The 27,773-nt window shown below is 54.2% G+C and overlaps 14 protein-coding genes across 14 annotated transcripts; 5 read left to right on the forward strand and 9 right to left on the reverse strand.

Moving 5' to 3' along the window:
• Positions 1–74: 74 nt before the first annotated feature.
• On the reverse strand, positions 75–2,613 carry CC84DRAFT_826439 (P-loop containing nucleoside triphosphate hydrolase protein). The gene is made up of 4 exons (XM_018187539.1): positions 2,443–2,613; positions 2,012–2,261; positions 989–1,943; positions 75–938 (listed from the first exon to the last, which is right to left on the reverse strand). Exons 2-4 carry the CDS (start codon positions 2,231–2,233, stop codon positions 193–195), a joined length of 1,923 nt encoding a protein of 640 aa, XP_018035441.1. The 5' UTR covers positions 2,234–2,261; positions 2,443–2,613; the 3' UTR covers positions 75–192.
• On the forward strand, positions 2,477–3,521 carry CC84DRAFT_1094713 (ER to Golgi transport protein Yif1; the record flags this gene model as incomplete). Its single annotated transcript, XM_018174579.1, has 2 exons — positions 2,477–2,764; positions 2,823–3,521. 2 exons carry the CDS (start codon positions 2,477–2,479, stop codon positions 3,519–3,521), a joined length of 987 nt encoding a protein of 328 aa, XP_018035442.1.
• A 488-nt stretch (positions 3,522–4,009) lies between these two features.
• On the reverse strand, positions 4,010–5,738 carry CC84DRAFT_1218463 (beta-1,3-glucan-binding protein; the record flags this gene model as incomplete). Its single annotated transcript, XM_018183002.1, has 4 exons — positions 4,010–4,307; positions 4,372–4,487; positions 4,544–5,084; positions 5,161–5,738. 4 exons carry the CDS (start codon positions 5,736–5,738, stop codon positions 4,010–4,012), a joined length of 1,533 nt encoding a protein of 510 aa, XP_018035443.1.
• Positions 5,739–5,980: 242 nt separating this feature from the next.
• Positions 5,981–7,315, reverse strand: CC84DRAFT_826348 (uncharacterized protein). Its single transcript, XM_018187538.1, has 2 exons — positions 6,762–7,315; positions 5,981–6,703 (listed from the first exon to the last, which is right to left on the reverse strand). The coding sequence occupies exons 1-2, from the start codon at positions 6,855–6,857 to the stop codon at positions 6,224–6,226; spliced, it is 576 nt and encodes a 191-aa protein (XP_018035444.1). The 5' UTR covers positions 6,858–7,315; the 3' UTR covers positions 5,981–6,223.
• Positions 7,134–8,531, reverse strand: CC84DRAFT_1094547 (Flavocytochrome c; the record flags this gene model as incomplete). The annotated part of the gene is made up of 1 exon (XM_018174568.1): positions 7,134–8,531. The coding sequence occupies one exon, from the start codon at positions 8,529–8,531 to the stop codon at positions 7,134–7,136; it is 1,398 nt and encodes a 465-aa protein (XP_018035445.1).
• A 786-nt stretch (positions 8,532–9,317) lies between these two features.
• Positions 9,318–11,698, reverse strand: CC84DRAFT_1094364 (uncharacterized protein; the record flags this gene model as incomplete). Its single annotated transcript, XM_018174558.1, has 6 exons — positions 9,318–9,844; positions 9,929–10,639; positions 10,788–10,967; positions 11,025–11,320; positions 11,378–11,512; positions 11,559–11,698. Coding segments are annotated over 6 exons (1,989 nt in total), but the record flags the coding sequence as incomplete, so codon positions are not given.
• A 456-nt stretch (positions 11,699–12,154) lies between these two features.
• On the reverse strand, positions 12,155–14,169 carry CC84DRAFT_1148231 (cysteine proteinase; the record flags this gene model as incomplete). The annotated part of the gene is made up of 3 exons (XM_018176625.1): positions 12,155–12,419; positions 12,467–13,698; positions 13,745–14,169. The coding sequence occupies 3 exons, from the start codon at positions 14,167–14,169 to the stop codon at positions 12,343–12,345; spliced, it is 1,734 nt and encodes a 577-aa protein (XP_018035447.1). The 3' UTR covers positions 12,155–12,342.
• A 336-nt stretch (positions 14,170–14,505) lies between these two features.
• Positions 14,506–15,366, forward strand: CC84DRAFT_1148236 (actin-related protein-like protein 2/3 complex subunit 4). Its single transcript, XM_018176626.1, has 5 exons — positions 14,506–14,539; positions 14,591–14,917; positions 14,967–15,092; positions 15,140–15,184; positions 15,240–15,366. The coding sequence occupies exons 1-5, from the start codon at positions 14,537–14,539 to the stop codon at positions 15,246–15,248; spliced, it is 510 nt and encodes a 169-aa protein (XP_018035448.1). The 5' UTR covers positions 14,506–14,536; the 3' UTR covers positions 15,249–15,366.
• A 430-nt stretch (positions 15,367–15,796) lies between these two features.
• On the forward strand, positions 15,797–17,913 carry CC84DRAFT_827017 (2-methylcitrate dehydratase-like protein). The gene is made up of 2 exons (XM_018187541.1): positions 15,797–16,263; positions 16,317–17,913. The coding sequence occupies exons 1-2, from the start codon at positions 16,003–16,005 to the stop codon at positions 17,691–17,693; spliced, it is 1,638 nt and encodes a 545-aa protein (XP_018035449.1). The 5' UTR covers positions 15,797–16,002; the 3' UTR covers positions 17,694–17,913.
• A 1,256-nt stretch (positions 17,914–19,169) lies between these two features.
• Positions 19,170–20,739, reverse strand: CC84DRAFT_1165417 (uncharacterized protein). Its single transcript, XM_018178706.1, has 2 exons — positions 20,211–20,739; positions 19,170–20,160 (listed from the first exon to the last, which is right to left on the reverse strand). The coding sequence occupies exons 1-2, from the start codon at positions 20,453–20,455 to the stop codon at positions 19,344–19,346; spliced, it is 1,062 nt and encodes a 353-aa protein (XP_018035450.1). The 5' UTR covers positions 20,456–20,739; the 3' UTR covers positions 19,170–19,343.
• Positions 20,740–21,959: 1,220 nt separating this feature from the next.
• Positions 21,960–22,646, reverse strand: CC84DRAFT_1165418 (uncharacterized protein). Its single transcript, XM_018178707.1, has one exon. It carries the CDS (start codon positions 22,473–22,475, stop codon positions 22,212–22,214), a length of 264 nt encoding a protein of 87 aa, XP_018035451.1. The 5' UTR covers positions 22,476–22,646; the 3' UTR covers positions 21,960–22,211.
• Positions 22,647–23,977: 1,331 nt separating this feature from the next.
• Positions 23,978–25,324, reverse strand: CC84DRAFT_1165419 (uncharacterized protein). Its single transcript, XM_018178708.1, has one exon. The coding sequence runs from the start codon at positions 25,172–25,174 to the stop codon at positions 24,065–24,067; it is 1,110 nt and encodes a 369-aa protein (XP_018035452.1). The 5' UTR covers positions 25,175–25,324; the 3' UTR covers positions 23,978–24,064.
• Positions 25,325–26,002: 678 nt separating this feature from the next.
• Positions 26,003–26,803, forward strand: CC84DRAFT_1218473 (uncharacterized protein; the record flags this gene model as incomplete). The annotated part of the gene is made up of 2 exons (XM_018183003.1): positions 26,003–26,134; positions 26,219–26,803. The coding sequence occupies 2 exons, from the start codon at positions 26,003–26,005 to the stop codon at positions 26,801–26,803; spliced, it is 717 nt and encodes a 238-aa protein (XP_018035453.1).
• A 480-nt stretch (positions 26,804–27,283) lies between these two features.
• Positions 27,284–27,558, forward strand: CC84DRAFT_1218474 (uncharacterized protein; the record flags this gene model as incomplete). The annotated part of the gene is made up of 2 exons (XM_018183004.1): positions 27,284–27,420; positions 27,471–27,558. 2 exons carry the CDS (start codon positions 27,284–27,286, stop codon positions 27,556–27,558), a joined length of 225 nt encoding a protein of 74 aa, XP_018035454.1.
• Between the last annotated feature and the right edge of the window lie 215 nt (positions 27,559–27,773).

Genomic DNA, 27,773 nt, shown 5'->3' on the forward strand with positions numbered 1-27,773 from the left:
AAGCGTCCTCCTGTGATTGTGCTCACCAATCTCACTATCCTTCTCCAAGACAATATTTGCATCAAAGAATGCTCAATGCATCTTTCCATACAAGCATAAATACATGGCCTGAGGCCCCACGTACTTGCAACATACACACTCTATGCCTGAGCCACTCCCCCTCCTAACATCTATCCTATCCTATCCACACCCCTAGCTCATCAAAAGCCTACACACACTCTCGACATTCAAACCCCTCAAATCCGCATAATGCTGCCCCACGCCCAAAAACACCACCGGGATCCCCGTCGCATGCACCATGCTCACCAGCGTGCCCACCATATCGCCCACGGTATCGCACTTGCTGATGACGAAGCCATCCAGGCCCCTCCCCGGCCCAAAGCTCTGGTTGAAGTTGCGCGCCTGTGCGACCGAGTCGGAGCCCACGAGCGCCTCGCCCACCATGAGGATCTTGTCTGGCTTCGCGAGCTTGCCGAATTTCTCGAGCGACGACATGAGGCGCTGGTCGTTGTGCCGCCGGCCCGCGGTGTCGATGAGGACGACGTTGAAGTCCGTTTTCGCAGCGTGCGCGACAGCGTCGGCCGCGATGTTTGCAGCGTCCTTGCCGTAGCCCTTTTCGAAGAGATCGACCTGCCCGCCCTCGCGCTTGCTGAGCTCCTGCAGGTTGCGCACGTGCACGCGGAGCTGCTCGACGGCGCCGGAGCGGAAGGTGTCTGCTGCGGCAATGAGCACGCGGTGGTGGTTTTGGAGCAGGAAGAAGGCGATTTTGGAGAGGTTGGTGGATTTGCCGACGCCGTTGACGCCGACGATGGAGAGGACGTAGGGGCGGCCTGCTGCGTTGACGGTTTGAATTTCGCGGAGTAGGTCGAGGGAGGAGGTGGGTGTGAGGATTTTGGCGAGGGCTTTTTCCATCGAGGTGCGGATTGTGGCTTCGACGGCTGTGAAGAGAGGTCAGTATATGGTCACGTCAGGCTAGAATGGCACTCACTCGTGAAGGAGCTGGTTTTGAGACCCACGAGGTCTCGCTTTACGCTGTCGCATAACCGCACCGCGGCTTCTCGTGCGACGTTCTTCTTGAGCAAATGGTCCTCCATGCCCTTCAGCGGCTTGGCGAGGTCCTCTTCTGTGAGTGTCTTTCCGCCTACTACGTTCCGGAACAGCCCTCCTATAGCGCCTAAGCTCGACCCTACGAGACCACCTCCAGACGCCGCCGATGCGGGTGCCTCCTTCTTTGCGTTCTGCTCCGCTATTATCTGGTCCATTTCCATATCAAGATCTTTGAGCACAAACTGGCCTTTGCCCGTTCTGCTGCCCCACGACTCGGGGTTGATTTCTGCCAGGGCCTCGCCCTCTGGTGCCTCGTCCCCGAGGTCTGATTGCGAGTAGTCCAACACCACGGACGGGTCGTCCTCTTCGGCACCAAAGTCCCCCCATACTCTGTTTTTCTTGGCCGAGCCCTTGCCCTTCCGCTTCACTGACGCTTCGTCCCCCGACGACACTGGCGCGGACGATGCCGCGAACTTCTTCTTGTTTCTTCTCGACAGCTTTCCACCGGGCCCTGCTTTTCCGGCGAGCAGGTGGCTCTGCGCAGGCGTGCTCGGGCGCGAGGTATCTGGTGTGGGAACCGGAGTCGAATCTGCGGATGTGTCGTACAGGGGCTTTTGCAGCTTTTGCAGAGGTACCGTGGGGACAGACTCATCTGCGCTTTCGTTGTCTGTGCTGGAGGGAGGGGTAAGTTTTGTGCCGGGCGCGGAGAAGCCGCTGTCGCTCTGGCCCTCGAGGTCTTGTATCTGGCGCTCAAAGTAGGGCGCGAACTTGTCGCAGTTGAGCACGCTGCCGTGCTTGCTGCTCAGCTGCTCGCCGTACAGGCCGACGAAGAGGGCGCGGATGTTGTCGAGGAGCTTGTCTATCCACGTCATGTGCACCAGCGACTGGTAGACTGCCTGCGCCCGTGTCAGTGCACTGCCTGCACGGCTCTGCACGTTCTGCATGCGCCGAAGGGCCGACGTACCACAAAGATGAGCCCGAGGTCCTTTGCGGTGGTCCACTTCAGGGTGTAGCCCTCCTTCCGATATGCCGGTTTCGAGCCCGCATCGTCCTGGTGCAGCGGCACGCGCTCCTCGATGAAGACATCGCGGATGAGGCTGTTGATGACGTGGGGGCCGACGGGCGAGTATCTGCGCGACCACAGGACGACGCCCGAGGTGGTCAGGATCTCAAACGTGTCGAGCATGGTGCAATGTGCCGTTGTCTGCGAGGTTTGTGGGCGCGGCGGCGGGCGAGAGCTATGACGACCGGGGGGGCCTTGGCGAAGCCAGATGGGCGGAATGCCAGCTGCGGGCGCCAGCACCAAAATATTGGAGCCTGCGGGAGCGCCTTTGACCGCCCAAGACACTCGCTCGCTCGCTCGCTCGCCCACCGACACCCGCGCCTGCCCTCCGCCTCGACCGCCCGCAGCGAGCGACCGACGCCCGCCATGTACCAGAACCCGCCGCCCGCGCACTCGCCGCCGCTCCACCACCCCGTCCCCCAGCACGTCTCGACCGTCCCGCAGCTGCGCTCCCCGCCGCCTCCCCAGCCGCCCTCGCAGCCCCAGAGCGGCTATGGCTACGGCCAGCAGCACGCCATGCCCGCCCAGCAGGGCGCCTACGGCGGCAACATCCCGCCCGCGTTCGGCGGCTTCATCAACGACCCCACGGCCCAGCTGGGCTTCCAGATGGGCAAGAGCGCCATGAACGCGGGCCAGGAATACGTCGAGCAGAACGTACGTCCCCACGCGGCGGCCAGGCCACGACGACGATGCTGATTTCGAATGACTGCAGTTCGGCCGCTTCATCAGCGTCTCCGCCCTCAAGCACTACTTCAACGTCTCCAACACGTACGTCGCCAACAAGCTCTGGATCGTCCTCTTCCCCTGGCGCCACCGCCCCTGGTCGCGCCAGCAGCGCATGGCCAACAACCCCTCCGACGTCTTCTACCTGCCGCCCCGCGAGGACATCAATTCGCCCGACATGTACATCCCCATGATGGCCCTGGTGACCTACATCCTCCTGTCCACGCTCCTCGCCGGCCTCCGTGGCGCCTTCAAACCCGAGCTCCTCGGCTACACCACCACCCAGGCCATCTCCGTCATGCTCCTCGAGATTCTCATCATCAAGCTCGGCACCTTCCTGCTCAACATCAGCAGCTCCTCCCAGCTGCTCGACCTCGTCGCCTACAGCGGGTACAAGTTCGTCGGCGTCATCGTCAGTCTCCTGCTCACCAGCCTGTTCAGCCAGCTCAACTTCGGCGGCGCCTGGATCTCCTGGGTCGTCTTTGTCTACTGCTTCAACGCGAATGCTTTCTTTCTGCTGCGTAGTCTGCGCTACGTACTGCTTCCTGAGTCGAACCCGCAGGGCGTCGGGGGCGGCGCCGCCGGGTACACCAGCTCGCGGAGCCAGAAGAGCGCGAGGACGCAGTTCTTGTTTGTGTACAGCTATGTCATTCAGCTGGGTTTCATGTTGTGGTTGAGCAAGGTTTGAGCGGCAGCATTCTCTGCGGACAAGCGTAGATGTACAGTGCGAATGAGAGCTACGTAGCGTTGAGACACCATCGAGAGCCTCAGACCACGAAGGCCCGTCGCCGGAGAGCAAGGAACCTGTGAGCAGAGTCCTTGGGGTTGGACCGTTGTTGTACTTGTAGCGCGTATGTTGCATGGCTCGGCGTAGCGTCAATGAATCCTGGCACCATGTATCCATGCAACCTAGAGTGCCGTGAGTTGACCCACAACTCATTGTGCAAAGATAGATATGATCAACACTGAAGTACATGAACGGGATACAAACTTCCTGTCATGAGACCGCCTGTCTTAACTCAAGTACCGAACTGCGATGTAAACACTTTGCGCACAAGGTAGCCTGGAATGACTCAAGACATTCATTAAGCCTGGACAGGTGAATACGCATAACCCGCCGTGCCATAAATCACGACGCTATCATCCCTACCATTACAACACTCTCCACTACCCCCTCTAACCCACGAACCTCTGCGCATTCTCCGGCTTGCAACCCTGGTGCGGTGCCAGCTGCCACATCTTGACCTCGGAGATCTCCATCCAGCCCTGCTTCTCCCAAGTAGGGTACCACTCCCTACGCGCGTCCCAGAAAAGTTTCGCGGCATTGTGATCACGGTCCAGCCAGGGTTTGCCTGACCTATTGTCCTCGAACCAGCCGTTGGTTGAACCAACGCCTACTTTGAGCACAAGGTGGAACTCCCGGTCGAACGGCGCCGAGTGCGTGCCCCACTCCCAGGGGTTGACGAACCGGGTTCTGATGGAAAGTCAGTCCGTGATGAGTACCCTGAGTTGATGCAGGCTGGGTCAAGCAAACTTACCCATTGCGGTCGGCTGTGGGGAAGTCGCCGTACTCCCAGAAGGGCTTCTTGAAGTGCGTGTAGGCGACTTGCAGGAGGCGTGTGTCAATGTACGTGAAGATGTACTTGTCGGTCCACTACGTAAAATGAACCGAGTTCATCCAGCCTACACTATAGCGAGACCATAACGTACCTCAACACCAAACTTGTGGAAGCGGTCAGAGAAGGTTTCACGGTAAGCTGTGCTCTTGACGTTATTGCGCCACCAGCCATCGAGCTCAACGTTCGGCCCAAAGTGCAGAGTGCTGGCGATGATGTTGTTGCCTCCTTGCTTGTAGGTGAAGTTGTTTCCACGGGATTGCGCGATATCGATCTGGCCTGACTTGGGCCATTCTCCATATGTATTATTCTTCGGGTACATGATGATTGAAGGCCACAACCAGTCGCCCACGGGAAGCTTTGCGGTGACTTCAACACGGCCGTACCTGATGGACCCTCCTAGCATAGTGTTGACACTGGCAGACTTGACCGGGTTAACGATGGTGCCGTTGGTAGTATTGGTGGTCGCTACACAGTCAGTCCAGTCCTTGCTATGACAGCCCCGATTGCGAAGATCGATGACGGTGTCGTTGTTGACGAGCAATTCGTCCTGTAGGGTGGGCCTCAGGTACAGTATTCCGTCGTCGCCAATCCAAACATTCTCTATGTCCTTAGTCGTCTGTTCGAAGGAACTGCTGGGAGAAAGTCAGCATAGTGCCTCGAGGTTAAAGTCAGACTTCTTTACAAAGTCAACCGTTCAGCAAAACTCACCCAAACCCTTTGACGCCGATCTCAGTGGTCCACACCGACTCGTTGAGTTTACCAGATGAGAAGTTGTCGCTCATGACCTCGCAATAGAGATTCCGCGAGACACTGTGGTAACCCTCCCAAATGAGAAACCCAGCGATACCGAGTCCAATCAGGAAGCCGCACATCGGAATGATCGTCTGCCATTTCTCTCGGGGGTCTCTCTTCTCGTACAGCCACGGCTTGTCGATTTTGCTCTTGTCCTTGATAAGTCGCGACTTGAAGTACTTCGCTTTGCCGGGAGGATGGTAGGTCTTTGTAGTGGAAGGGCTCCTTCCGGTAGTCGCGGTGTCTGTGGAATTGTTTGCGCTGCCGCTCCGGGCTGGAGCTGGGACTGGCGTGCCAGAGGCAGTATCCTTGCCAATAGGAGCAGGATCAATCTCGTCATCAGCATTGCCGTTTGCTCTTCCCACTAGGTGGCGTTTGCGGGCACCATGGCCCAGATCATGCTCTGCGGCACCGACTGGCTGGGACGGAGGCTGGAAAGTATTCACAGGGGGCCATGAATACTGCTCAGGCTTCGACTGCGAGGAAGCATCCATCGTGATAGATTGCGTATAACGATAGAGATGCAAGCGATGGAGGAAAACTGCTGCAATGCGCAAATGTGAGGAGCAGGTCAGCGTTGCATAGAGTAACTCAACATATCGATAATTTCAAGGCAGGCGGCCATTGTTGGATGGGTAGGTGGACCCCATGGTTAGAGCGCTGAGTCCTACCAGGAAGGTGCGAGAAAGTTACTTCCCGTACTGCTATATAGTACTCCCTATTGGCCACAGTCGGTCAGAAATTTGTGCACATTCGCACGTGGGCACGGAATGGATCGCATAGCCACAGTGTTCCATGGTTGTAGAGTGCTGAGCTCTTGATAGCGCCGCGTGAACGCAGCAATTTCGAGATACAGGACTTGGTCCAGAGCGCTTCATTCAGACAAGTCCCTGCACGAGCGAGTTTGCAGAACCAGTATAGATAAATAATCTTGCTTCTTGCCGTCTATGCAGGGCCTCAGTATTGTCAATCACATCTCTCAGCTTGCCACGGACAAGCTCAGGTAGATGCCCCACAACACGCCCGCCGAGCACCCAAAGACCACCCTCTTATCTACCGGCACCCACAGAAAGCTTGCTAGCGACACCGCTGGCCAGAACTTGTATCCGTCCATTATCATTGGCCAAAACCGCTCGCTCACATCCGCCTGCACTGTGCTCCACGATGCGTTGTCCTTCGCGCTGGAATCGTTCACGTAGGCCATGTATACGAGGAACATGAGCGTGTTGACTACCGCGCCTATCGTTTGGTCGAGAGTAAACTTGGCGACCAGGTTGCGCTTGCTGGTGCGGGTGGTCTGAACGGACTTCTCTTTGATCTGCTTTCCTAAGGGCTCGGCGGGCACGTTGGATGGAAATGTGTCCTCGAGGAAGGTTTGCCAGAGAATGTTGGGCGGGTTGCTGATTATGCTGAAGATGGCGAACTTGAGGATGGGAGGGAGGCTAATGGCGAAAGGTGTCTACAACAATCATGTTAGGAACCCGTATCCTATTATATATAGGAGACGTTCTACTCACGTCTTCTTTGTACGACGTAAGGGCTTGCGCGAGTATGTTGGACGTCACGCTGAGCACCGCGCCCTGCACCGTCTGCGATACCATTGCTGATGGCATTATGGCGAAGCGCGTCTATCTGCGCGCTGCTAACGTAAACTCGAGTAGCAGTAGGAAGGGTATCGCCGCACAAAAATAGGAGATCAAGCGTAAGAAATCTATAAGGGAACGAGAGAAAACACGCTGGCATGTTCTGCGGTCAGGTCTCAGGAACGTTTGATGTGGTGCTTGCTTGGCACACTACACGCTGCGCGACGGCAATGACGCAAACGCGTTTCGGTGCCCGGGCGCGGCTGCGATCATGGAGACTACAATATGGATCTGATACTGTACGTCTCACATTTGGCCTTTGATATACTCCACACATTCGTCACCCGCAACCCTCCCAAAGACCACACACTCCAACAGCGATGATCCTCCTAACCTATTTGCGCCATGAACACCGCCCGCCACTTCCCCAGCAGCCCACAGCCCCTCTATCCGCTCATCATCCTTCTTTAACACCTCTGCCTTCTCGTTGATGACTACACCACCCATCGTGAAATGGACGACCGGCGTGACGGTACCAACATAAACAACAGATTCCGGAGTCGGTTCCTTGAGCTTCCAATGCGCGAACTGTGTCCGACCAAATGGATCCGCTTCCTCCCCTCGCACCACCTGGGAATATCGTGAGATCTCTCCAAGGGCGCCTGGTGCAAGGTCCGAGATCGTACTCCTCTTCATCAATCCCTTGAAAATGTAGAAATCGACGTGCGACCTCGCAGCTTCGTAAACACCTTCATCCAGCACCAACTGAACACTCCACTGTTTCGGCAACGCCTGCTCGGGCAGCGTCGCCGTAATCGCTCCCGTCACCTTCTCCCTGGTATCCAGCTCATCAACGAAGCGCTTCCCGTTCAGCAGCAGAATACCGCCGTCGCCTCTCAGGACCTCTGCAGCTAGAAACTTGAGGGGAGAGGATGGCGCAGCAGGATCAACGAAGCCAGTCGGATGCACCTGGACGTACTCCATGTCGATGAGCTGCGCGCCGACCGCTGTGAGAAGTGGCTGTGTCCCTGGCCGAGGGTCGTTCGTGGATGGGTAGCCCGCGAGATCAGGCCTGTACTGCGCGAGCAAACCCTCTGCATCGCCGCCGAAGCCACCTGCTGCGAATATGACAGGCCCTAATAGCTTCTCTCGATGTCCATTTTCGCTGGTGTATTCTACACCAGTGACGCGATGTTCAGAGTGCAAAACTTTGGTAACGGTACAGGAGGTCTGCAATTGGAAGATCGGTGACGAATTGAGTGATTTGAGTAGTGCAGACGTGATCGCAAAGCCCGGCGGTGTCTGTCCCGCTCCCCTGTGCGTCCTGGGATGCGTATGGCCGCCCATGATCGATACTTTGGATAAGTCGACACCCTTCTCCTGGACAAGCCACTCAATCGCATCCTTAGAAGACTCCGTAACTTTCGCTATCAAAATTTCTCGATGTTGAGTGAAAGAGACCATTGCTTTGCCCGCAGACTTGACTGTATCCGAGAAAAAGGCGTTGTCGTGAGTCGGCTGGTACCGTGTTGGCGCTCCATTGATTCCAGACGACGCTTTGATGCTGTTTCCTCCCGGCTTTACGCCGCGCTCTAGCATCCTGACAGGCACATTTTTGGCTATCAGCTGGCTCGCTGCGCTCAGACCAGCAAGTCCTGAACCCACGACGATGGCAGCTGTTTGTGGTGAAGTAGGTGAGGGCATTTCGTTTGCAAAGTGGGCGTAAGGGCTGTTGTACAAGTACGCAGCAAAAAGCCCGAAAAGGGCGAGCGTAAAGAGTGTCAATCGTAGTGTACCGCTCATTTTTTTTCATTTGCTTTAGGGAAATCTGAGCCTTTTGTATCGAATGGGTCGGCTGAACTAGTTGCGCCTCAGAGGTCAGACCACACTCACGCCGCTTACATAGGTATCAGGTGAACCTCGAAATGTCTGCATAAAGTCCAACTATAGCCTCTCGTGAATGATTTACATATAATTGACCTGATCGCTTCTTGAAGACGAGCAAAGGCTCACTTTTTTTTGTTTTGCGCATTCTCTTTTCGCCAAGCTTTTGCGGCGTACTACTTCCCTGGTCAACAAGCGTCACAATCACACTATGGGGAAGAGCACGAGGATGGCGTTGTGGAAGCTTCTTTCATATTGAGGACCTAAAGGTATTACAGGAGAGAGATGTGGTTCGCACCGCATATATACAGTCGTTGTACTTATCATACATCGATATGTGATGCGTGCGACTGGTGGGTTATCGGGGTTCAGGCGTGGTATTGAGCGTGCAGATGACATTCCAGCGACGGCCTTTTATCATGCACTTCGCCTTACATGGAAATTTAAACAGATTCGCCATGGACCAACACATCCTCGTGAAAGGCCGGCCGCCGATTGATATCAATTGCCGAAGACTGAGCCCTCGTCCTCGTCCTCGTCCACCTCTTCATCCGACTCCTCGCGACCAGCTTATTCAAGATCCGCCTCTTCTTCTCCTAGATAAGCTTAATTCTCTGCCTGTGGCGGCATTTCTACCTGGGCCTTTCCCTTCTCCGTAAGACTCAGATTGATGTCAGCAAAGTGTTCACCCTGACGAACGTCGAGCAAGCCCTTCGTTCCCAGCGTAAGAGTCATCATGAGAGCTTGGGATGCGATAAACTTGTTGTTCGTATTGAGCGGAACGACCTCGTCGAAGGAGACCTCATCTACAACAGTGGCAGTATCGGCATGCGAACCTGACCCCGGAGCAATGTCCAGATCGATGCGGTTGCGCTTCTCGTGAATGGCGTCGGCGACAAAGATCAAGAAGTTTCCGCCCTCCGCAGTCGGAGCTTCTCGAACGCGCGAATCCGGTCCGGCAAACATGGCTTCGGGCATGTCTGAGCTGATGCCTGGGCCTGCGACGCCATAGTCGTCTTCACCCAGGTCTCCAAGATCGCCTTCCGCATCGTCCAAGAATTTCAGAGCATCCAGTCCACCTGGATGACTGCGGCGATGAAGTGGCGACTCGGAGATCATGCGGGCATTGCGACCTGTGAGCGACGAAGGCGGCGCGGATCTGACCAAGCCAACACGACCTACGTAGCAGTCACTACGTTAGTGCATCTGCAGTAGACACTGTAAAGACTTACCGCTCAGAGGGACAGCAGAAGAGCCGCGCACAGATGCGGTGATGTTCCAGGGCATTTCTGAGAAGCGTCGCTGGTCATCGAGAGGTGGCTGTTCCTCTCGTGGCAGCTCGACATCGTCGCCTCCAAAGATAAACAAGCCCTCATCTTTTTGACCACGTCCAACCTCTTCCTCGAGCTCATCCGTCCGCTGGCGCACGCGGCGCGATTCTTCTTGCGTAGCTTCATCGATGCCGCTGTCACGATCACGCTTCGAACGCGCACCACCCTTGCGACTCACACCAGTGAAGAGCTCGAAGAGATTGTTGCCAATAAATCGATCAAAGGGTGTAGGGCCATTGATCCCTTGCATGCGAGCTGCAATGCCACCAATACCGGAGCCCCACAGCCAGAATTCGGCATTCTTCTTTGCGAGCTGATTGATTCGATACTGGTTCTTGTGCTTGGAAGCCTCTTTCATGTTGGTCAAGTAATTGGCATTCCAGTCAGCAAGCTCTTTGTTTCGAAGCTCCATCGTGGTATCGTTATTAAGGACTCGTGCCGTGCGCTTCTTGCGGCGGATGGGGGCAACAACTGTATCTGATGACTCTACTACTTCTGAGGGCTGATCTTGTAGACTGCCGCCGCCTGTAGGGAAGGCCTCGCCTTCAGGCAGATCGTCCTCGAACATGGGGAAATCGATGTCCATTTGATTGTCGACTTGCTGTTCGAAGTAAGTTAGTATTCGAGCAATGAAAAGGCGTAGTGGAAGATGTGTGTTATTTCTACGCTAGGCAAGGGGCAGGTGATAGAAAGAACGAGCCCTGTGAGGATTGTACTCATTTGCAACAGAAACCCCACGTATCACTTACCTGATCTCGCTCGCGTAGACCGTCTTCATGATCTTGCCTCACTTTGGCGCTTGCTCCTGCATCGCTGTGCACTGTACCCCCTCCTGGAGCTGCTGGGGTTCCCACATTGAGATTCGTTTCGATTAGGTCAACGAACTCGCCATTCTCATCGAACGTGAAGTCCGGCGCATCTGGTACTCGAAATTCAATGAGTATGTATTGACCTACCATGATGGCGTCGTGGAGGCACTCACCTATCATGTCGTCGACAGCCACCTGACCACCGATGCTGCTGCGGCCATTGCCTTGGAGCACAAGCCCATCGGGGCCGACGGATGATGATGTAGGGAGAATGAGTCCTACGGCTGGACCTGGAGTAGAAGGATCCTGTTCCTGTTGGAATTCGAACGGGGTTAACGATTGTGACTCGCCCGTCGTACGTAGTGGAGGAAGCATAGGACCACGCTCCAATTCTGCGAGGAGTTCCGGCGGCGGCATTGCGAACTCGGGAAGGAACGATGGATCATCTTGCAAAATGAGCTGATCTGGCCTGTCGATCGACCGTGAGCATGAGACTAGCATTGAGACTGGAGAATGCCATGCTCACCTGGCTTTGCCAGCGTGTGGATCTAAGGCTGCGCCCTCAACCGACCGCAACATCAGATGCATCGAATTATACATATTCTGCGCATCAGAAAGAACATAACCGCACTGCTGAAGATACACACGAGAGACGCCATACCTGGGTCCGTCAGTACCGGGAATGAATTGAGGTTTCAAAGACTTACAACAAGTTGCCCTGCAGACGCAAAGCCATCGGGGCCGCCGGATTTATGATGGTCCGACATGCTTCTGGTACATCGACATCTTGTATGGCCTTGCGATTGATCTTCTTGGAGGTTGATTTCGCGCCGAGAGTTGCAACGAGCCTTCTTCTTGTATGAGTGAAGCTATTGCTAGGGAAGGTGCGACTCACCAGACCTAAAGTCACCTCGTTAATATCGATGGCCTAACGAAACAAAAGGAAAGCGAGTCGAGTATAGTCAAGGAGCTACTTACAGTTGCCACGCCATACTTGCGCGAGGTGAGAACTGCGGCAGTCAGCTACGTGACTGCGCAAACAAATGGAATACGTTTACCCTCGTGGCTATAGAACATGGCGCTGGATGGTAGACGCGATGAAGAAAGAGACTAGTACAACAAAGAACAGATCGAAAATATAACGAAAGCAAGTGCGAGTATCCGAGTGCACGATCGCGGAGATGTATAGGGACTTGGGAAAGTGAAGGGAGCAAAGTTGGCTTGGCGCGTGCGAGCAGACACGGTCGAACGCGTCCGCGTTGGCTTCGCCACGCGAGAAGCACAAAGAGCGAGTGAATGTGAAAGGTCAAATCCGAGACAGCTGCTATACATTTGCTTTGTGGGCCTAAGTATGCCATAACCTCTACTGCTTTTCGTACATTCATGAGCCTCTATGCAACGCCAAATGACATGCTTCACTGCTCATTGTCATGTCCAGCACCGAAGGTGAAGACAACCATCGAACGCCCCGGCGAGTGAGGGTCACCCTGTCTATGCGTTGTTGCTCTCGTCAATGGTGGCCAACGGGACGGCGCGGTAAAGGAGGATCAACGCTGAGTGACTCTGACCTAAGAACAATTAGCTGATGAACAGGCACGCAACATGACGTACTTACCACCACCGGACAGTGTCTGGATCCTCTCAGAATCGACTTCCGAGACTTTGTCGTCGTTGAACCACCACCATTTGCCGTCTTCCTCTTTCCTTTTCCCCGTTACTGGATCCTTTGTGCCCTGCTTCTTCACAAACGAGGTGTAATGACCGCTATCGGCACTGGCACCCTGGTGTGTTATGATTCCTCTAAGCTCATAGAGACCAGTTTGGTTCGCCCCTTCGTCCGCGGCCATCTTCGAGTCAACCAGGGCAAGAAGTTCTTTCTTGGCGTTCAGGATAGATGCTGCCCTCTCCTCCTCAATCTGAGCCTCCGTCTTATACTCAACATCTGGCATCTCCACATCTTCTTCCTTGGCCTTCTCGGCAGCCTGCTTGGCCTCGGACTTCTTCTGGAGAGGCTCCTTGGTATTTGGGCCAGCATCGTTCTCCTCACCAGCTTTCATGCGGCGCTGGCGCTTCCGGGCACGCTCAACATCCTCCTCCTCCTTCCGGATGTCGCGAATCTTGTCGCGGACCGGAATCAAAAGCTTCTTCAAATCATCCGTGCAGAACTCGACCGCATCTAGCTCCTCAGGAAAGGTGACCTTCCGCATGATCTTTGCTTTCTTATTAGTTGTTCTCCGCCAGTCGAAACGCACAAAGTGCACGGTGAGATACTTAGGGAGTCGCGCAATGCGTGATGTCTTGGTGTACAACGCATCCCGCCCCAAAGCCTCAGAACGTTTTTCGATCTGTTCCTTCAGCCCAGCGGCCAGCCCATCACGAAGATGATTCGTGTCGACAGTGATGTGACAGTTGAGCTTGAAAAAAGTATCTTCGCTCTGCACAGGTTCCTCGCCACCTTCCTTAGCCGCAGGCTCGTCGCATTCCATGACAGACTCGAACTTCCCCGCCATGTATTTGTCAATGAAGGACAAGTCCTTTGCAGCCTGGCCATTAGATGACCCCTCGTCCTTGATCTTGAGCTTTTGCCGAAGCTGGGATACAATTTGTGACCATGCCTCTTCTGCGTCCTGCTGTGCGTAGCCGTGACCGTCCTTGGACTTTTGCGCGAACTGAGGGAAAGCTGTTCGGAGGGCGTTGAGGAACATCAGCGGAGGGAAGCCCTGCTGGGTCTCGGACATCTGCTTGAAGAGATCGCGGAGGCTGCCTGTGAGGTCCATGGAGGCGCCGAGGCCACCGAGACCAAACTGGCTGAGCTGGCTTGCTGAGCTTGAACCGGCATTGCTGGATCTGTTAGCGGTTTGAAAGGCGACCAGACAGTAGCGACCGGCCGTACCTGGCGGAGTATCGCAAGAGCTCTTCCTGAAGCTCAGGGATAGATCGCAGCGTCTGGAGCGTAGAGTTCATGTAGCAGGTGTTGCCCAGGTTCTGCAGGCCAGCCGGTGTGGCGCCGTCAATCTGCGCGGCTTCTGCCTCGGTCATATCCTCGAGGAAGCGGATCTTCTCTTTCGGCCTTTCTATTGTGTTTGCGTCTCCCGATGGTGTGCCCATCATCATGAGAGTCTGCTTGGGTTTCAGGCCCAGCTTGGACATGTCGGCGTCGTCCTTGAGCTGGCCGCCCTTGACGATGATTTTCTGGCGCTCTGGCTCGACACCGGTGAGCGAAAAGAGCTGCAGCTTGAACGTAGCGCCGTCGGAGGAAGGGTCGACTTCGACATCGTGCTTTTTGCCTTGGTGCTTCACGACCACTGGGCGCAACATGTTAGCAAACAAATTCCCCGAGACACTCGGAACGCGTCCACATACCTGGTATTGAAGCCATATTGGAAATGTGGGAGACTTCCGGTGGAGGGTACGTAGAGGCTTCGAGACCGAAGGAGAGGAGGTAGAGAGTTGTTGTCCAGCGGTGGCTCGCGGGGCAAATGCGCAATAGTATACGACAGAAACCCGTGGACATGGCGGAGGCGGGCAACATGGGCCAAGGCGCTAGTGGAGACCCCTGCCTGCGGGCTCGTCCCCACCACGACCTCATCGTGGACTTCTGATCTTCGCATGGCATAGCTAGCTGCCTTGCGTTTCCGACATCATCTTTTCAGTCCGAACTCGCGGGGCTTGATCTCACAACAGGATGGTATTTGCACACCAAAGGCGGCAGCACCACGGCCCCTGCTGACGCCTACAGTCCCAATCTCTCCGCCCGTACCTCCAATGCGTGCGCTCGTCGCTCACGGCCGCCCTCTCCCTCGCCAACTTTGCGTCCCAAGCCTCAGAAAGACATAATGTCCCCGAGATCGAAGCCGCTAGCTCGCCGGAGGTGTTGCTCAACCCGCTTACCGTGTCGAGGAACGAGAACGAGAGGGTCCTGATCGAGCCCAGCATCAACAGCGTGCGGATAAGCATAAAGATTAAACAGGCGGACGAGATAGAACACATCCTAGTGCACAAGTTCACGCGCTTCTTGACGCAAAGAGCGGAGGCCTTCTTCATCCTACGGAGGAAACCGGTCAAGGTATGCGGTGGCAGGGGAGAGTCGTCATGCGGCAGGCTTACACGCTCAGGGTTATGATATCTCCTTCCTCATCACCAACTTCCACACCGAGGAGATGTTGAAACACAAGCTGGTGGATTTCATCATCCAATTTATGGAGGAAGTGGACAAGGAGATCTCGGAGATGAAGCTCTTTGTAAGCCACCTGGACGTCTCCACTGGAGAGATGCTGACCCATGACAGTTGAACGCAAGAGCTCGTTTTGTTGCCGAGTCCTTCCTGACTCCGGTATGTCTCCAACAATACACACATATCGATCGCAACATACTGACAGAATACACAGTTCGATTGAGCGCATTACCTACATGTTATTCGAATCTGGCGGCAGTCTGTGCATGGAGTGGGAGTCTGGCGCTATAGGAAAGAGAGGCTTCTTGCCATCCCGCGATACGTTGGACAGCGACTCAGATATGGGGAGTTCTTGGGCTCATGGCATGCCTCCGGGACGCATCCACGGACAACCCAAGACATGAAAACGATGTATATAAACCCTAAGTTTCAATCAATTGCGTTACGAGTACTGTGATGCAGTGTGAGAATGCATGTAGCTTGGACATTTGAATCACCGTGGAGTATGCGCATCGGCGTCTCAATTCGACTCTGGAGCTCAATCTTGGCAAGGCGGATGCACTGACACGTGCGACCCGAATGGGGCCGTGGAGGAGCTTGATGCGGGGTTGAGCTGCACGCACTTTGGAGGGCGACGCGACCTGCAAGAGCTATCCACGTCGCATTCTGGACCTTGTAGCGCCCTGGAACGCACTTGTAGGTATACAAAGTACGTAGACAGAGATACAAACATCTAGCCCAGGGTCTGCCCGGCCTGGCAGCTGTTGCATGGTCGGCCGGCGGAATAACTTTCGCGCAGCTCCCAAGACCTCGGTTGCCAGCGGCTGTTGTTCCCTCACCCGAATCGCGCTTGAAGTTGCGACGAAACACCGACCTTATTATTCTCCAGAGCGCCTGCCTCTGCAATCACGCGTACGACATTCCCTCTTAAATATAGAGCTGCCCCGACATCGCCCGAGCTCGCAGCTAATTTGAGAATGTCGACCTTCAGTCGCAACCTGTGCAGCACCGCATCACGATCCCTTCGTCAGCGGTCAGCCCTTTGCGCAAGAGCCGTGCGGCCAATTGCCCTCCGAACCTCACCTACAAGCACACGCATCGCTGCCGCAACTTCATTCTCCACCATGACCTCTCTCAAGAGTGCTGCCCCGCCCGTCTCTGGCAACCGAGAGTACGACCCAGAGATCAAGGATGTGGCCAACTACATCCACAATGTCAAGATCGATTCTGAGCTTGCCGTACGACATTGTCCCTCCTGTTTTCCACCAAAGCTAATCTGTTGTTTTCTCAGTACGACACTGCCCGCTGGGTCTTCGTTGACACTCTTGGCTGCGGTCTCAAGGCCCTTGAGTTCGAGCAATGCAGGAATATTCTTGGTCCTATCGTCGAGGGTACCGTGGTGCCCAATGGTACCAAAGTGCCCGGTACCGGCTACCAGCTCGATCCTGTGAACGGTGCCTTCAATATTGGCGCCATGATTAGATGGCTCGACTTCAACGACTGCTGGCTCGCAGCTGAGTGGGGTCACCCCTCCGACAACCTGGGTGCCATTCTCGCAACCGCCGACTGGATCACGCGGACAAACAAGAATGGCGGAAACCTCGGTAATGGCAAGATCTTTAAGGTCAGGGATGTCCTTGAGGCTATGATCAGGGCACATGAAATCCAGGGCTGCATGGCACTGGAGAACTCGTTCAACAAGGTTGGTCTCGACCACGTTGTACTTGTCAAGCTTGCATCCACCGCTGTGGTCTCCAAGATGATGGGCCTGAACGAGACTCAGACTCGTGACGCTATCTCGCAAGCTTGGGTCGATGGACAGTCCCTCCGAACCTACAGGCACTCGCCCAACACCATGTCCCGTAAATCGTGGGCCGCAGGTGACGCGTGCCAGAAGGCCGTGAACATTGTTCTCAAGGTGCTCAAAGGAGAGCAGGGTCTTCCCACTGTTCTCTCCGCCCCTGTTTGGGGCTTCTACGATGTGGCCTTCAAGGGCAAGCCCTTCCAGTTCCAGAGGGAATACGGTAGCTACGTCATGGAGAACGTTCTGTTCAAGGTCTCCTACCCTGCCGAATTCCACTCCCAGACGGCTGTCGAGGCTGCCCAGCGCCTCAACAAGAAGCTCAAGGCAATGGGCAAGTCCGCCGAGGACATCGAGAGCGTTGTCAACCGCACCCACGAGGCATGCATTCGCATCATCGACAAGCAGTTTAAGCCCATGGAGAACTTTGCCGACCGTGACCACTGCGTCCAGTACATGGTTTCCACCATGTTCGTTTTCAACCGCCTCGAGGCCACCGACTACCCTGATGATAGCGAGGCTGCCACCTCCGCCCTCGTTGAGTCCCTCCGACAGCGCATCAGCTGTGTCGAGGACCCGCAGTTCACCAAGGACTACCACGATCCCGCGAAACGCACAATCTCCAACGCTCTTACCGTGACATTGAAGGACGGCACCGTGCTCGACGAAGAAGTTGTTGAGGCTCCTCTGGGCCACCGTCTGCGACGAGAGGAGGCTAAGCCCGAAATCCTCGCCAAGTACAAGAACCATCTCGGCCCCCACTACCCTGCGGAGCACGTGAACAAGCTTGTCGACCTTGCCCAGGATGGCAAGACGCTCGACAACATGGACATTGATGAGTACGTGGACCTTTATGTAAAAAACTAGGCGACCATATGGCGCTATGAGTAGACTTGGAACGATATGTTGAAACTTCACACTGTGCTTTAGTTGAACTAAGTGATGCTGTAACATCGTTATTCACTGCGACGCGGAACGCGACCTTGCTTTGCATTTAGCAATCATCCGTTGTGGCTGTCTCTACACCGAGTCGAAGCAAGTTGAACCATGCTTCTCGTCTATGGTCACAATGCTTCTTCTTGGGCAAGCGTCTGCCTACCATTCATGCTCAGCTGTACTTCTTATCATCTCCCCGATCTACACTTCTGGTGATGCCAACTCTTGGTCATGCATGTGAGCAAGTTCTTCAATCTGGTCCGTTCTATAGAAGCACATGTGCCGCGAAGACCAGCCCGACAGGCGTTCATGCGCTGCTTCAACCTTCATTTCATTGGCTGCGGGATCGAACATATATCCATACTTCCAGCTCACACAATTGCGTGATTCGCTCGCAAAAGCACCAGTGTCGCCTTGGCTCCTGAATTTTGGAGGTACGAGTTCCACATCGCCTTTCCGAGCGTCTCCACCGCACGGCCAAGCGTGTCTCGGTCTTCAGTGTTTCGGTGGCGTGGATGTGGAGCTGGCCGCGCGTGGAAGGGTGCCGAGCGTCTTTCCTCGAACGTGACGTCAGTCGGTCCTGTGGTAACGCTGGCACGGACGTGTGGTTCTGCCGAACGTGGCACTACAAGCACCGGTGAAGTGGGACCGAGGTTCGGGGGGTGGGAGGTGGTGTGAGACGCTACGAGAGCGAGCCAGTCCTTGTCTTTGATGCCGATAACGGATCTAGCTGTAATGATGGTCTTTAAGGTGTTCCTTTGTTTCCGCTTCAGGGCGTACGATTGCATGTTCGAACTGCGTGCTACAAGATTGCATCGTTTCTAGAGACAGATCATGCTGCAGATACCTGAACTTCAATTCGGGTTGATTCAAGCGCGTTCTCCAAAGACCTGCATGTCTTCCGTGAATACAAAGAAACTTTAGCCGAAGGCCTAGAAACGGCTTTATCTGAGTTCAAAGGGACCCACCCTGCATCAAGCTACAGATTCACGTTGAATGTTCCGTCGAGTTGGAGCCGGACCTAGGCGCTCGCCCATTGCGTCGGTCTTTCAGCCGCTGAGCCGCCAACGTAAACGCCTAACGCGCCGTCCGACTAGCTTCTGCGAGCCGTGTCGCGACTCGACTATCGAATTCACGTAGCGTACCATCATGTGTTCTCATTGTGTGCAGTAGCGGCGGCATAGCCCGGAGTATCACGGGGTCCGATAGCCGTTGCATTTCCGGGATCTGATTGAACCTTATCGTACATCTCGACAGTGTGAGACAGAACTTTTGTGATGTCATATGGCGAAATTCTTCGAGACACAGAAGTGGCATTGATCACGTCGCAAGGTCTTGACATTGATAGGTAAAAAATCTTATTAGAATTAGTACTTGTAGCTATTTACAGCAATGCAATGCATCCCTCCACCCGCCATTACCATACCATGACATAACGCATTATGGATGAACCGATGCCGCTAATTGCTCGGAAAGGAGTGCGTGGCGCATGAGTCTCGTTAACCCATCCATACGCCTATAACTTGACAAGTAGTAAATCCAATATCACTAAGATTGAAGAGGAAAGATAGGTGGAGATGCTTATAGCATGAAGACCATGGCCATGAGACCGGCCGCCATGGCACCAGCAGCGGCCATGGGGGTGGTGGCAGCACCAGGGAACTCGACACTGCCAGTGGCGGTCGCGTTGCTGGAGTAGTTGCCAGCGCCGGTGCCGGAGGCGACGGGAGCCTGTGGCTGACCGTCGGAGATTTGGGAGACGAGACCGCCCGTGGGCTGGGGAGCGGCAACAGTGGACTCAGCGGGAGTAGCGATGGGAGCCTGGGGCTGGCCGTCGCTGATCTGAGAGACAAGGGGAGCAGATGGGGCGGCGGTAGGAGCCTGGATCTGACCATCACTGATCTGGGAGATGGGGACTCCGACTGGGGCAGAGGTGGGAGCAGCAGCCTGGGAAGTAGGAGCCTGGATCTGACCATCGGAGATCTGGGAGACGACGGGAGCACTGGGAGCAGCAGCCTGGGAAGTAGGAGCCTGGGGCTGACCGTCGGAGATCTGAGAGACTACCGGGGCAGTGGGAGCAGCGCCCTGGGAAGTAGGCGCCTGGGGCTGGCCATCGGTGAGCTGGGAGACAGCAGGCGCCGAGACCTGGGTGGAGGCAGCGGGCTGTCCATCGGGGGACTGGCTGACCGCGCCACTCTCGCTGGCACCGCTTGACTGTGCGTAGATGTAGATCGGGTTGCACTGCTCACCCTGTGTCTCATCGTATAGGTTGTAGAATCCGCCAGAGTAGCACTGGTACCAGATCGCTGAACCGCTGAGAGCCAAGGTTCCGTTGCCGCAGACGGAGAATCCAGATGTCTCGATAGCTCCCTCTTGGACGGGGGCGTCGAACTGGAACCTACTCAATGTGTTAGTATGCATCATTGTGGTATGTCTTGGGTGTCTTACTGGTGGTTCGCCGCAATGTATCCAGTACGACCAGCCTGGTCCTTCAATTCACCGCCCTCAAGCGAAAGGTTGAGAATGCCAGAAAGCTGGCGTCTTTCAACGCTGCGCTTGGTGGAAGAATCGGTGACATTGACGACTGAAATGGCGAAAGTGCCATCTCGGGAGTCCTTGCAGTCCGATCCGGAAGACTGCTGGGGAAGCGCGGCGACAGAGGCCGCAAGCGCGAGAGGAACGAAGGATTTCATCTTTGCGAGTATCGAACTATCGAAGTATCCAAAGGCCAACAGCTGTTTATATACCGGTGATGAGTAGGTACAAGTAACGAAAGCGTAGACTGAGAAACGAGGTATCAGTCACAAGGCTGCAATAAAACTAGTATCCACGACAACGAGAGAGATGAAGAGACATCAGGGTAGGATCACGACACCTAAATACCTATGCGGGGGTTTCATCCGTATGATCGTAACGTTTTCGGCGCTTGAGGGAACACTCGGGCCATGGTCGATCGTCTCTCCACAGTACGCGTCAATAGAATCTGCTGGCTTTAGTGGACTCAAGCGCACAAAGAGGGCTGGTAATTGTGGCTAATACTGCAGGGTGGGAGGAGCTCATTGGATACTCGCTCTACATCTCCATCGTGCCATGCATGTCACGACTGGGAAGTACGGTCGACCCCTCTTTGGCTGGAGGATCCTAACTCCTCTCGCGATCTTACGTACATTCAGCCCGCGTGAAAGCTCTGAGTAAGTAGTCCGTAGCGCATAGCAGCCAGGAATGTTGAGCTCATACAGCTCGTGTGTCATGAACGGCAAGTATGTAAATACCAAGTCTCCGGACGACTATTCACAATGGAATAATCATTTCCTAGATCATGACTACATTCCTTTGTGAGCCGCACGTCTATGCACTCCGAGACGTGACGGTGCGCTGCGGCGTTCTTTTCCAATGAACTGCGCGGCCAATTCTGCCGCTCAGCAAATCGTTATAGTAGTGCATTTTAGGTAATTGGTCGGAAGAAGTACGGATCCCGCTTTCGCAGCCGAGACGGGTGGTGATAGGTGAGCTTAGAAGGGTTGACGTCGAGGACTTGCAGTTGGTGTACAGTAGCCCCTTGCACTAACGCATGGATTATTGGGGTAAAGTGTGGCGGCATTCCACGTTCAGCCACCTCGTCTCCGCGGTTCCTTTGTTGGTGCCTCAACGAGAGACATTAACGCCGATTCGAAACAGCCGGATGGATTTGGCACACGTCAGGTGTGCTTGGTGAAGAGCGATGAAAAATTGGTGGATGGATCTCGTGGAGCGGAAATGATGTAATGACGTTTCAGCTGGCTTCCGCTCGAACAATCGCCATGTCATATTCACGATCGTTTGCAGCGCTTCCCCATCACGAACAATACCTCTGACGGTATGCGGGTCTGAGACTTTGCCGATTCCCTATTGCGGAAAGTCCGTGTCCATCCATCGAGATTGGAATGTACAAACCGAGTCAAGATCCCCACCAGGTTCCCCGCTATGATGACAAGAGGTTGGTTTTAAGATGTCTAACCGAAGAGGGGCTGTCGTCGCACAAAAGTTGAGTTTGAGGGATTAAGATGGGGCGAAAGTGATTCTCAGGCGGCGTGACAGGTGGAAACTAAGATAACAACGATAAGTCAAAGAGAACCTCAACGGAACCCTTGTGAAAGTACCGAAGCAAAGGATTCGATCTAGGTATGACTCAAACCCAAGAGCACTGAAAGAAAGGCTTTCGCAACGAACGCAACATCAACAGGTCGGTAGATCAGGCACGATATCATCCCAAGCATCCAAGCATGGTAAATGGAGGTTTCATCTTCGTTCTGCGCCGATCCAACGGTAACCTAATCTCTAGTATCGAATTTCTTTCCACAGTAGCATTTCTTCCTCCCTCAAAGGTATAATATTAAACGTCCTGTTCTCCAGCCACCAGCGCGCTGCTTAATCCGTCCTCCGCGGTCTCCTCCTCTGATCTCGCCGTTTCTATTTGCCCTCTCCAGCCCGCTTGACACCCCCTGCAATCTTTCCGGCGCCATCCTCAATGCTTGTGGTTGCATCGGCAATCCCCCGCGCAACAGGCCTGCCGGCGCTGCCAGTGGCGCCTTCCAACGTCTCGCCGACGCCCCGTCCGAGTGCACCCACTACACCGCCGACGGTATTTGTAACGCCGCCGACCGTGTTGCCGACTGTGGAAGTTACGAACTTTACGCCCGAGGTGACGCCCGATTCTTGCTGACCGACAGGCATGATGATCGTTCGTATATGAAGTATGAAGTATACGCGTTGGTAGTATGTATCGCAGAGAGTAATGGCTTTACAGCTCAAGGTATGTATCAGTGTGATGATTTGGCTTCGCAATGTTGATGTCCTTCGATCCGATTGTTGTTGTGGTCACCCTGTTTCGGGGGAATGTCATTTATGCTTGGGAGAGGAACTGACGTCATAGGGTGTTTCAAGCATCACGCAAGACATCGAGGCGCAGCACCGCATACGATCTTGAACTTGAATATCCATATCAGCATTTCATTGGACAATCTGGGCTTAGAGCGCCTGATTCGATCGTCCTTATTCTTTCATGCAGCCTATGATCTTCGCCATCTAATGCCAAACCTTGCTTTTGCTCCTTCGCAACACCTTCAGATGCTGTCGGAAGCTATGACAGATGAGGTCTCTTGAATTGATGTGGCGGTTTTCGAGCCCTCATTCCACGCTCTTACCCAAGCGACGACGCGTAGTAGTCAAGGCAGCATATCGATCGTTCGGCCTTCGATGGCGTAGACTGTAGGCGGGCGCATGAATAGCTTAAACCCAGATGCAGGTGACGAACTGCGGGCGACACAATCGAGCGGACGTTCTTCATCCTTGGAGCCATCAAAGCCAGCAACATTCGCTCCATTGAGCCATCCGCGCTGCGTCCGAGTTTTTTTGGATGTGGCATAAGATGACTTTCCGAGCATTTCGCTGTGTGGGCGGGATGTGTGGAGGCCCTTGGGAGACCTGGAAAGCGAATATGGTCCATCAAGAGACGGGAAGCGTGTTGCAACGCGTTTGCGCTCACGTTTCTCCTCCCTGGGATCGGTCATGTTATGCTTGGCGCCGGCTGTCGCTGTGTGCCTATCCTCCTGGACTGCCACACTGAGCTAGGAGTCCTCCTCGAGCTTAGATGGAATTGCATTGGATCTTTCCCCGGCGCTTTGAATCCGATCTTTTTGTCCCTGAGTATACTTCGTCGCAATGTCCTTCGCCTCCTTCGTCCCATATTGCGCAGCTTCCTCGATGAAGGCCTCTAGAACAGTGAGTGTGCACAGGTGTGCTTCTCGTTCCTTCTGCAAAGCGGATTGCTCGTTCTGCAGTGCCTTCCGTGAAGCACGAAGCTTTCCGGACAGCTCAGCGTGCATCTTCGTGATCTCGGCGCGCAATTGTCTCAAGCTGCTGAGAGAGAGAGAGAGAGAGAGAGAGAGGTAAGGTCAGCCGAAGGAAGAGGCATGTTGGCTTCTCGTATACCGACTGTTAGCAGACTGAAATGAGACGTCTTGACACATCGTATAAGGTGAAGTACTGGGGAAGCACCGTCCCTTGGAGATTTGTGAGCCGTTCCTCAGTGGCAGTATAGCGCAGCTGTGCGATAGCCGTCGTCGTTCGAGCTGGATGGGGAGTGACGGATGGCTTAGGTGAAGTTGCTGGTTAAGGTTGCGAGGTCTTAGCGCGACTTCCCATTGTAAATCGCAATGAACATCATGCACTCTGTCCTGCTAGACCTTGTCTCCTTTAGGAGGCATTGCAATTGCTCAACTACGATCGTCTAAACAAAGCTAGGATCCTCGTTCGCGCGCGCACTACTGCACTTTTCCTCTTGCATCAACCGGCCATATCTCCTCGATGACACCCTTCCGGTGCGCGTAATAGAAATCGTGGAGGTTGATGGTCGGATCGATATGGCTAGGGACCATCTCGACGCGGTCTCCAATTTTGAGCTCTAGCGCGTCATCCTCCCAGCTCAATGATCCATGCTCATCTCCAAGGACACCGTACGTATAACCCAACGTCTTGCACTCAGCGAATCCACTGTCTGTTGTTAGAGACTTCAGTCCTGCATCGATTGTGATGATTTTAGGTCCTTGCTTGCTGAGGATGGTGGACAGAATGAAGAGACTGTGTTGGTAAAAGGAACCGACAGCATTACGGTAGTCGGTATCCATGAAGAGGAAGGATCCCGGTTGCACTTCGGTAACACCCGGAACCGTAACGCAGAACTCTGCCGTGCCGGTTCCACCGGTGGTCACGACCTCGATATTGTGACCGGCTTTGCGCAATGCTTCGGCCGTCTGGGTGAGGATCGCCATTGACTTCAAGCACTCCTGTTTCCTCTCTTCATGACCGTGCAAATGTTGCAAATGACCCTCGTACCCTTGTACACCAATCAGGTTGAGATGTTTGCAGCTTTGCACGACGTTCGCAAGTTCTAGTGCCGGCTCTCCTGGTTGTACGCCCGTCCGATGTAATCCTACGTCGAGATCGATCAATGTTGTAATCGATTCCTCGATACCGCTCTTCCCTAGCGCATCGTCTATCGCTCTGGCGCCCACTTCACTGTCTACCACGATCCTAATGCTCTTGTATTTGCGAAACAACTCGACCAAGCGCTGGACTTTAGGCGCACCGATAATCTCGCACGTAATCAGTAGATCGGTGAACCCTTTCTCGCACATGACCTCAGCCTCACTGAGCTTGGCAACGCACCCGCCTTTGGCTCCAGCATCGACGAGCTTCTGGGCAAGAATGGCAGATTTTGTGGTCTTCGAGTGCGGGCGGATGTTGATGCCGGTTGGCAGTAGTTGCTTGAATAACTTTGCAATGTTTGCTTCCATGACGTCCAAATCAACGATCATCGAAGGCGTGTCAAGAGTGGAGATGTGGTCTCCCACCTTTGGAGCTTTGACAACCATGTTGACGTGTTTGGAGTAGGATGTAAGAGAATTAGTAAAGGTAGAGGCGGATTCTGCGTTTGAAAATTTCCAGAGACCTTCTAGTATACTTGGGGCTCTTGTCGCATAAAACGAACGTAGGTATCCACTGCACAACAAAGTGAAACGTCGTGAAGGTAGGCTGATGCTACCCTGCGGGTGTGCTTAGTGTGGTAAGCCGGAGGGGCGCCTTCCTTAAACGGATTAACCGCGACCCCACGATCGGAAATGTGCGGCCCTTCTCACAGTTTGCCATGGTTGCAGCCTTTTTGTTGTCATACGTCCTCCACGATCCAATTGACATTCAGGCAACTTTTGCTTACCTGCCATGTCTTCTGATAGCACTCCACCAGACTGTAGAGGCGAGCAACAACGTGTGGTTGTAAAAACGATTCAACACCACCGAACCTCTGAACATTTGTTCGCACCCGAATACATCGTAACAAAGCTTCGCGTTTTCTTCACCTGGAGTTTGGGCAGGCATAATTTGCTGTGACGGTGAGAGTAACAAGGGCAACAGAATCGGAGGCAAGCTCTCTGAACATGCGACCTTCACCCAAAAGACAGGCGCGGGTCAAACGGGCAACTGCCTCAGCAATTATGCCGGTTGCTCATTCTATATAACGCGGCCATGTTGATCTCGCAACCTCGTGTCCCTGGCCCCAACATCTCCAATACCCCGACGGTTATTCGCTATCGTTATTAACTACGACCAACTTTCTCTATATGTCTTACCAAGCAGCTCTGCATTGCCTACAAGATACCGTGTTCTGCGTATACCATCACTTCGCGATACCACTGGGTAGCGCCATGGAATGCCCGGTCGAGATCCGTACAGTGAGCCTCGGGATCTACTCCTCGTTTTCCACTGCGCAAGCCGTCGCTATGAGCGCCCTTGAACTGAATCTGAAGAGACTCCAGTCCGCAGGTTTCATGGGTAAAGTGAGTGGTATGCGGAAGCCTGTGTCTGTTTTAGACACAGTATCTCTTGCGATTTGTGCTGACTCGAAACCCTCAATGTGATAGTACTGCAACGACATAGACCTTTGTAGGCGAGGTCTCATTACACATATCACGAAAAATAGGCAAGAAAGACCGCTCAGCGAATACCAGATTGAAGCATTGCCACTACAGGACCGTGCAGTACGTGTAGACTCATCTCTGGGAGTATTTGGAGAGCAGAATGGAAGTCCGAACCCGATGGTTTCACTTCCTCCAAAGCAAATGCCACCCACTATCTTCAAGATCGAGCAAGACCCACTGTGGGCGCAATCACGCATCCCATACTTTCGCAAGCGCGACGATGGCCCCTTTCGAAGTGTCAATGAGCCGGCTTACGCCACATATTTCGTTATGAACATGCCGGAAGCGCGCAAATTTGCTGTTAATGTAGTGACTACCAACAAAGATGACAAAAAGAGGGCCGTCACAGGGATCTTGAAACAAAGAATGACGCCAGATCCCAACCTCGAGGTTCAGACCAGACCGGATCTCTTGGAAACTAAGGTTGAGAAGCTGACCAGTACGGGCTCAACGCGGCCGCAACAAGGAGGCGGCAAAGACATTGAGCCGATCTATCAGGGGCGCCGGCACTCAATATCGCTGAATTAGGAGGAGAAAGCAGAGGCGGCTGATAGGACGGCACGATGGGCTCTTTAGATGCGTCAAATCAGACGGTACACATTACGCTATCCCAAGGGCGCGGTTTGGATTTATGGGTCGCTTGAGCGAGGGTGAGCAATGGCCCTAGGTCACTTCACTGCGCGGATAATTTGGATATTCGTTGGGCGCGGCGGCCTCTTGGAGTACCAAGTTTTTGCCATCACGCGCAAAGAAGAAGTTCAAATTAGAATGAACAGTTGGCACAAAAGCCTCTCTTCAAAATTTCTCGAAACGCTGCCGTCGCACTTCGATCCAGACTTCTGCCCACATCTCCCTCCTGCTGTCACTTTTTGACAGCAAAGCACGTGCAACACACACTCCTGCTCACCACCGTCAGTTCTCCGTCTCACAAGCTCCCTCTGCCTCTCGGACGTCAGGCCTCATTTCAACAAATTTCTTCCCACGCAGCTAAACCCCCGAAAGTCCAACATGGTCAAAGTTCTGCTCGCCCTGTTGCTCTTGGCCATCTTCGTCACAGCCTCGCCTGCCATCCTACGCGGCTCCACAAGCTGCTCCGGCCAGTACCGCTGCAGCTACAACCTCTCGGGCATCGAGACCTGCGATATGTAAGTAAGCTGCAGTTTGAAACCACACATGGTGCTGATGTTGTATGTAGGCGTGGATGGCACACGGCTGCGACGTGCAAGAATACAACATGCATTGTCAATGTAGGGAACGGTATTCCTTACTGCAATGACCCGTGAGAGGTGAGACTTGTTCCCGAAAGGGCTGTGAACTAGAGAGGTAGACTGACGCATTGCCTGCCAGAGATGAAATTGCCATGTCCTTCCCGGATCGAGATGACATGGGCGCGATGGATTGGAACGACGGACAGCAAAGGTTCCATCTCTGTCTCATCTTCAGAAGGGCTAGATCAGTATAGTCCATTACTCCACTCCGATCAGTGACTCTGTACTCT

Source organism: Paraphaeosphaeria sporulosa, assembly GCF_001642045.1.
Source record: "Paraphaeosphaeria sporulosa strain AP3s5-JAC2a unplaced genomic scaffold CC84scaffold_6, whole genome shotgun sequence".
Lineage (NCBI taxonomy): Eukaryota > Fungi > Ascomycota > Dothideomycetes > Pleosporales > Didymosphaeriaceae > Paraphaeosphaeria > Paraphaeosphaeria sporulosa.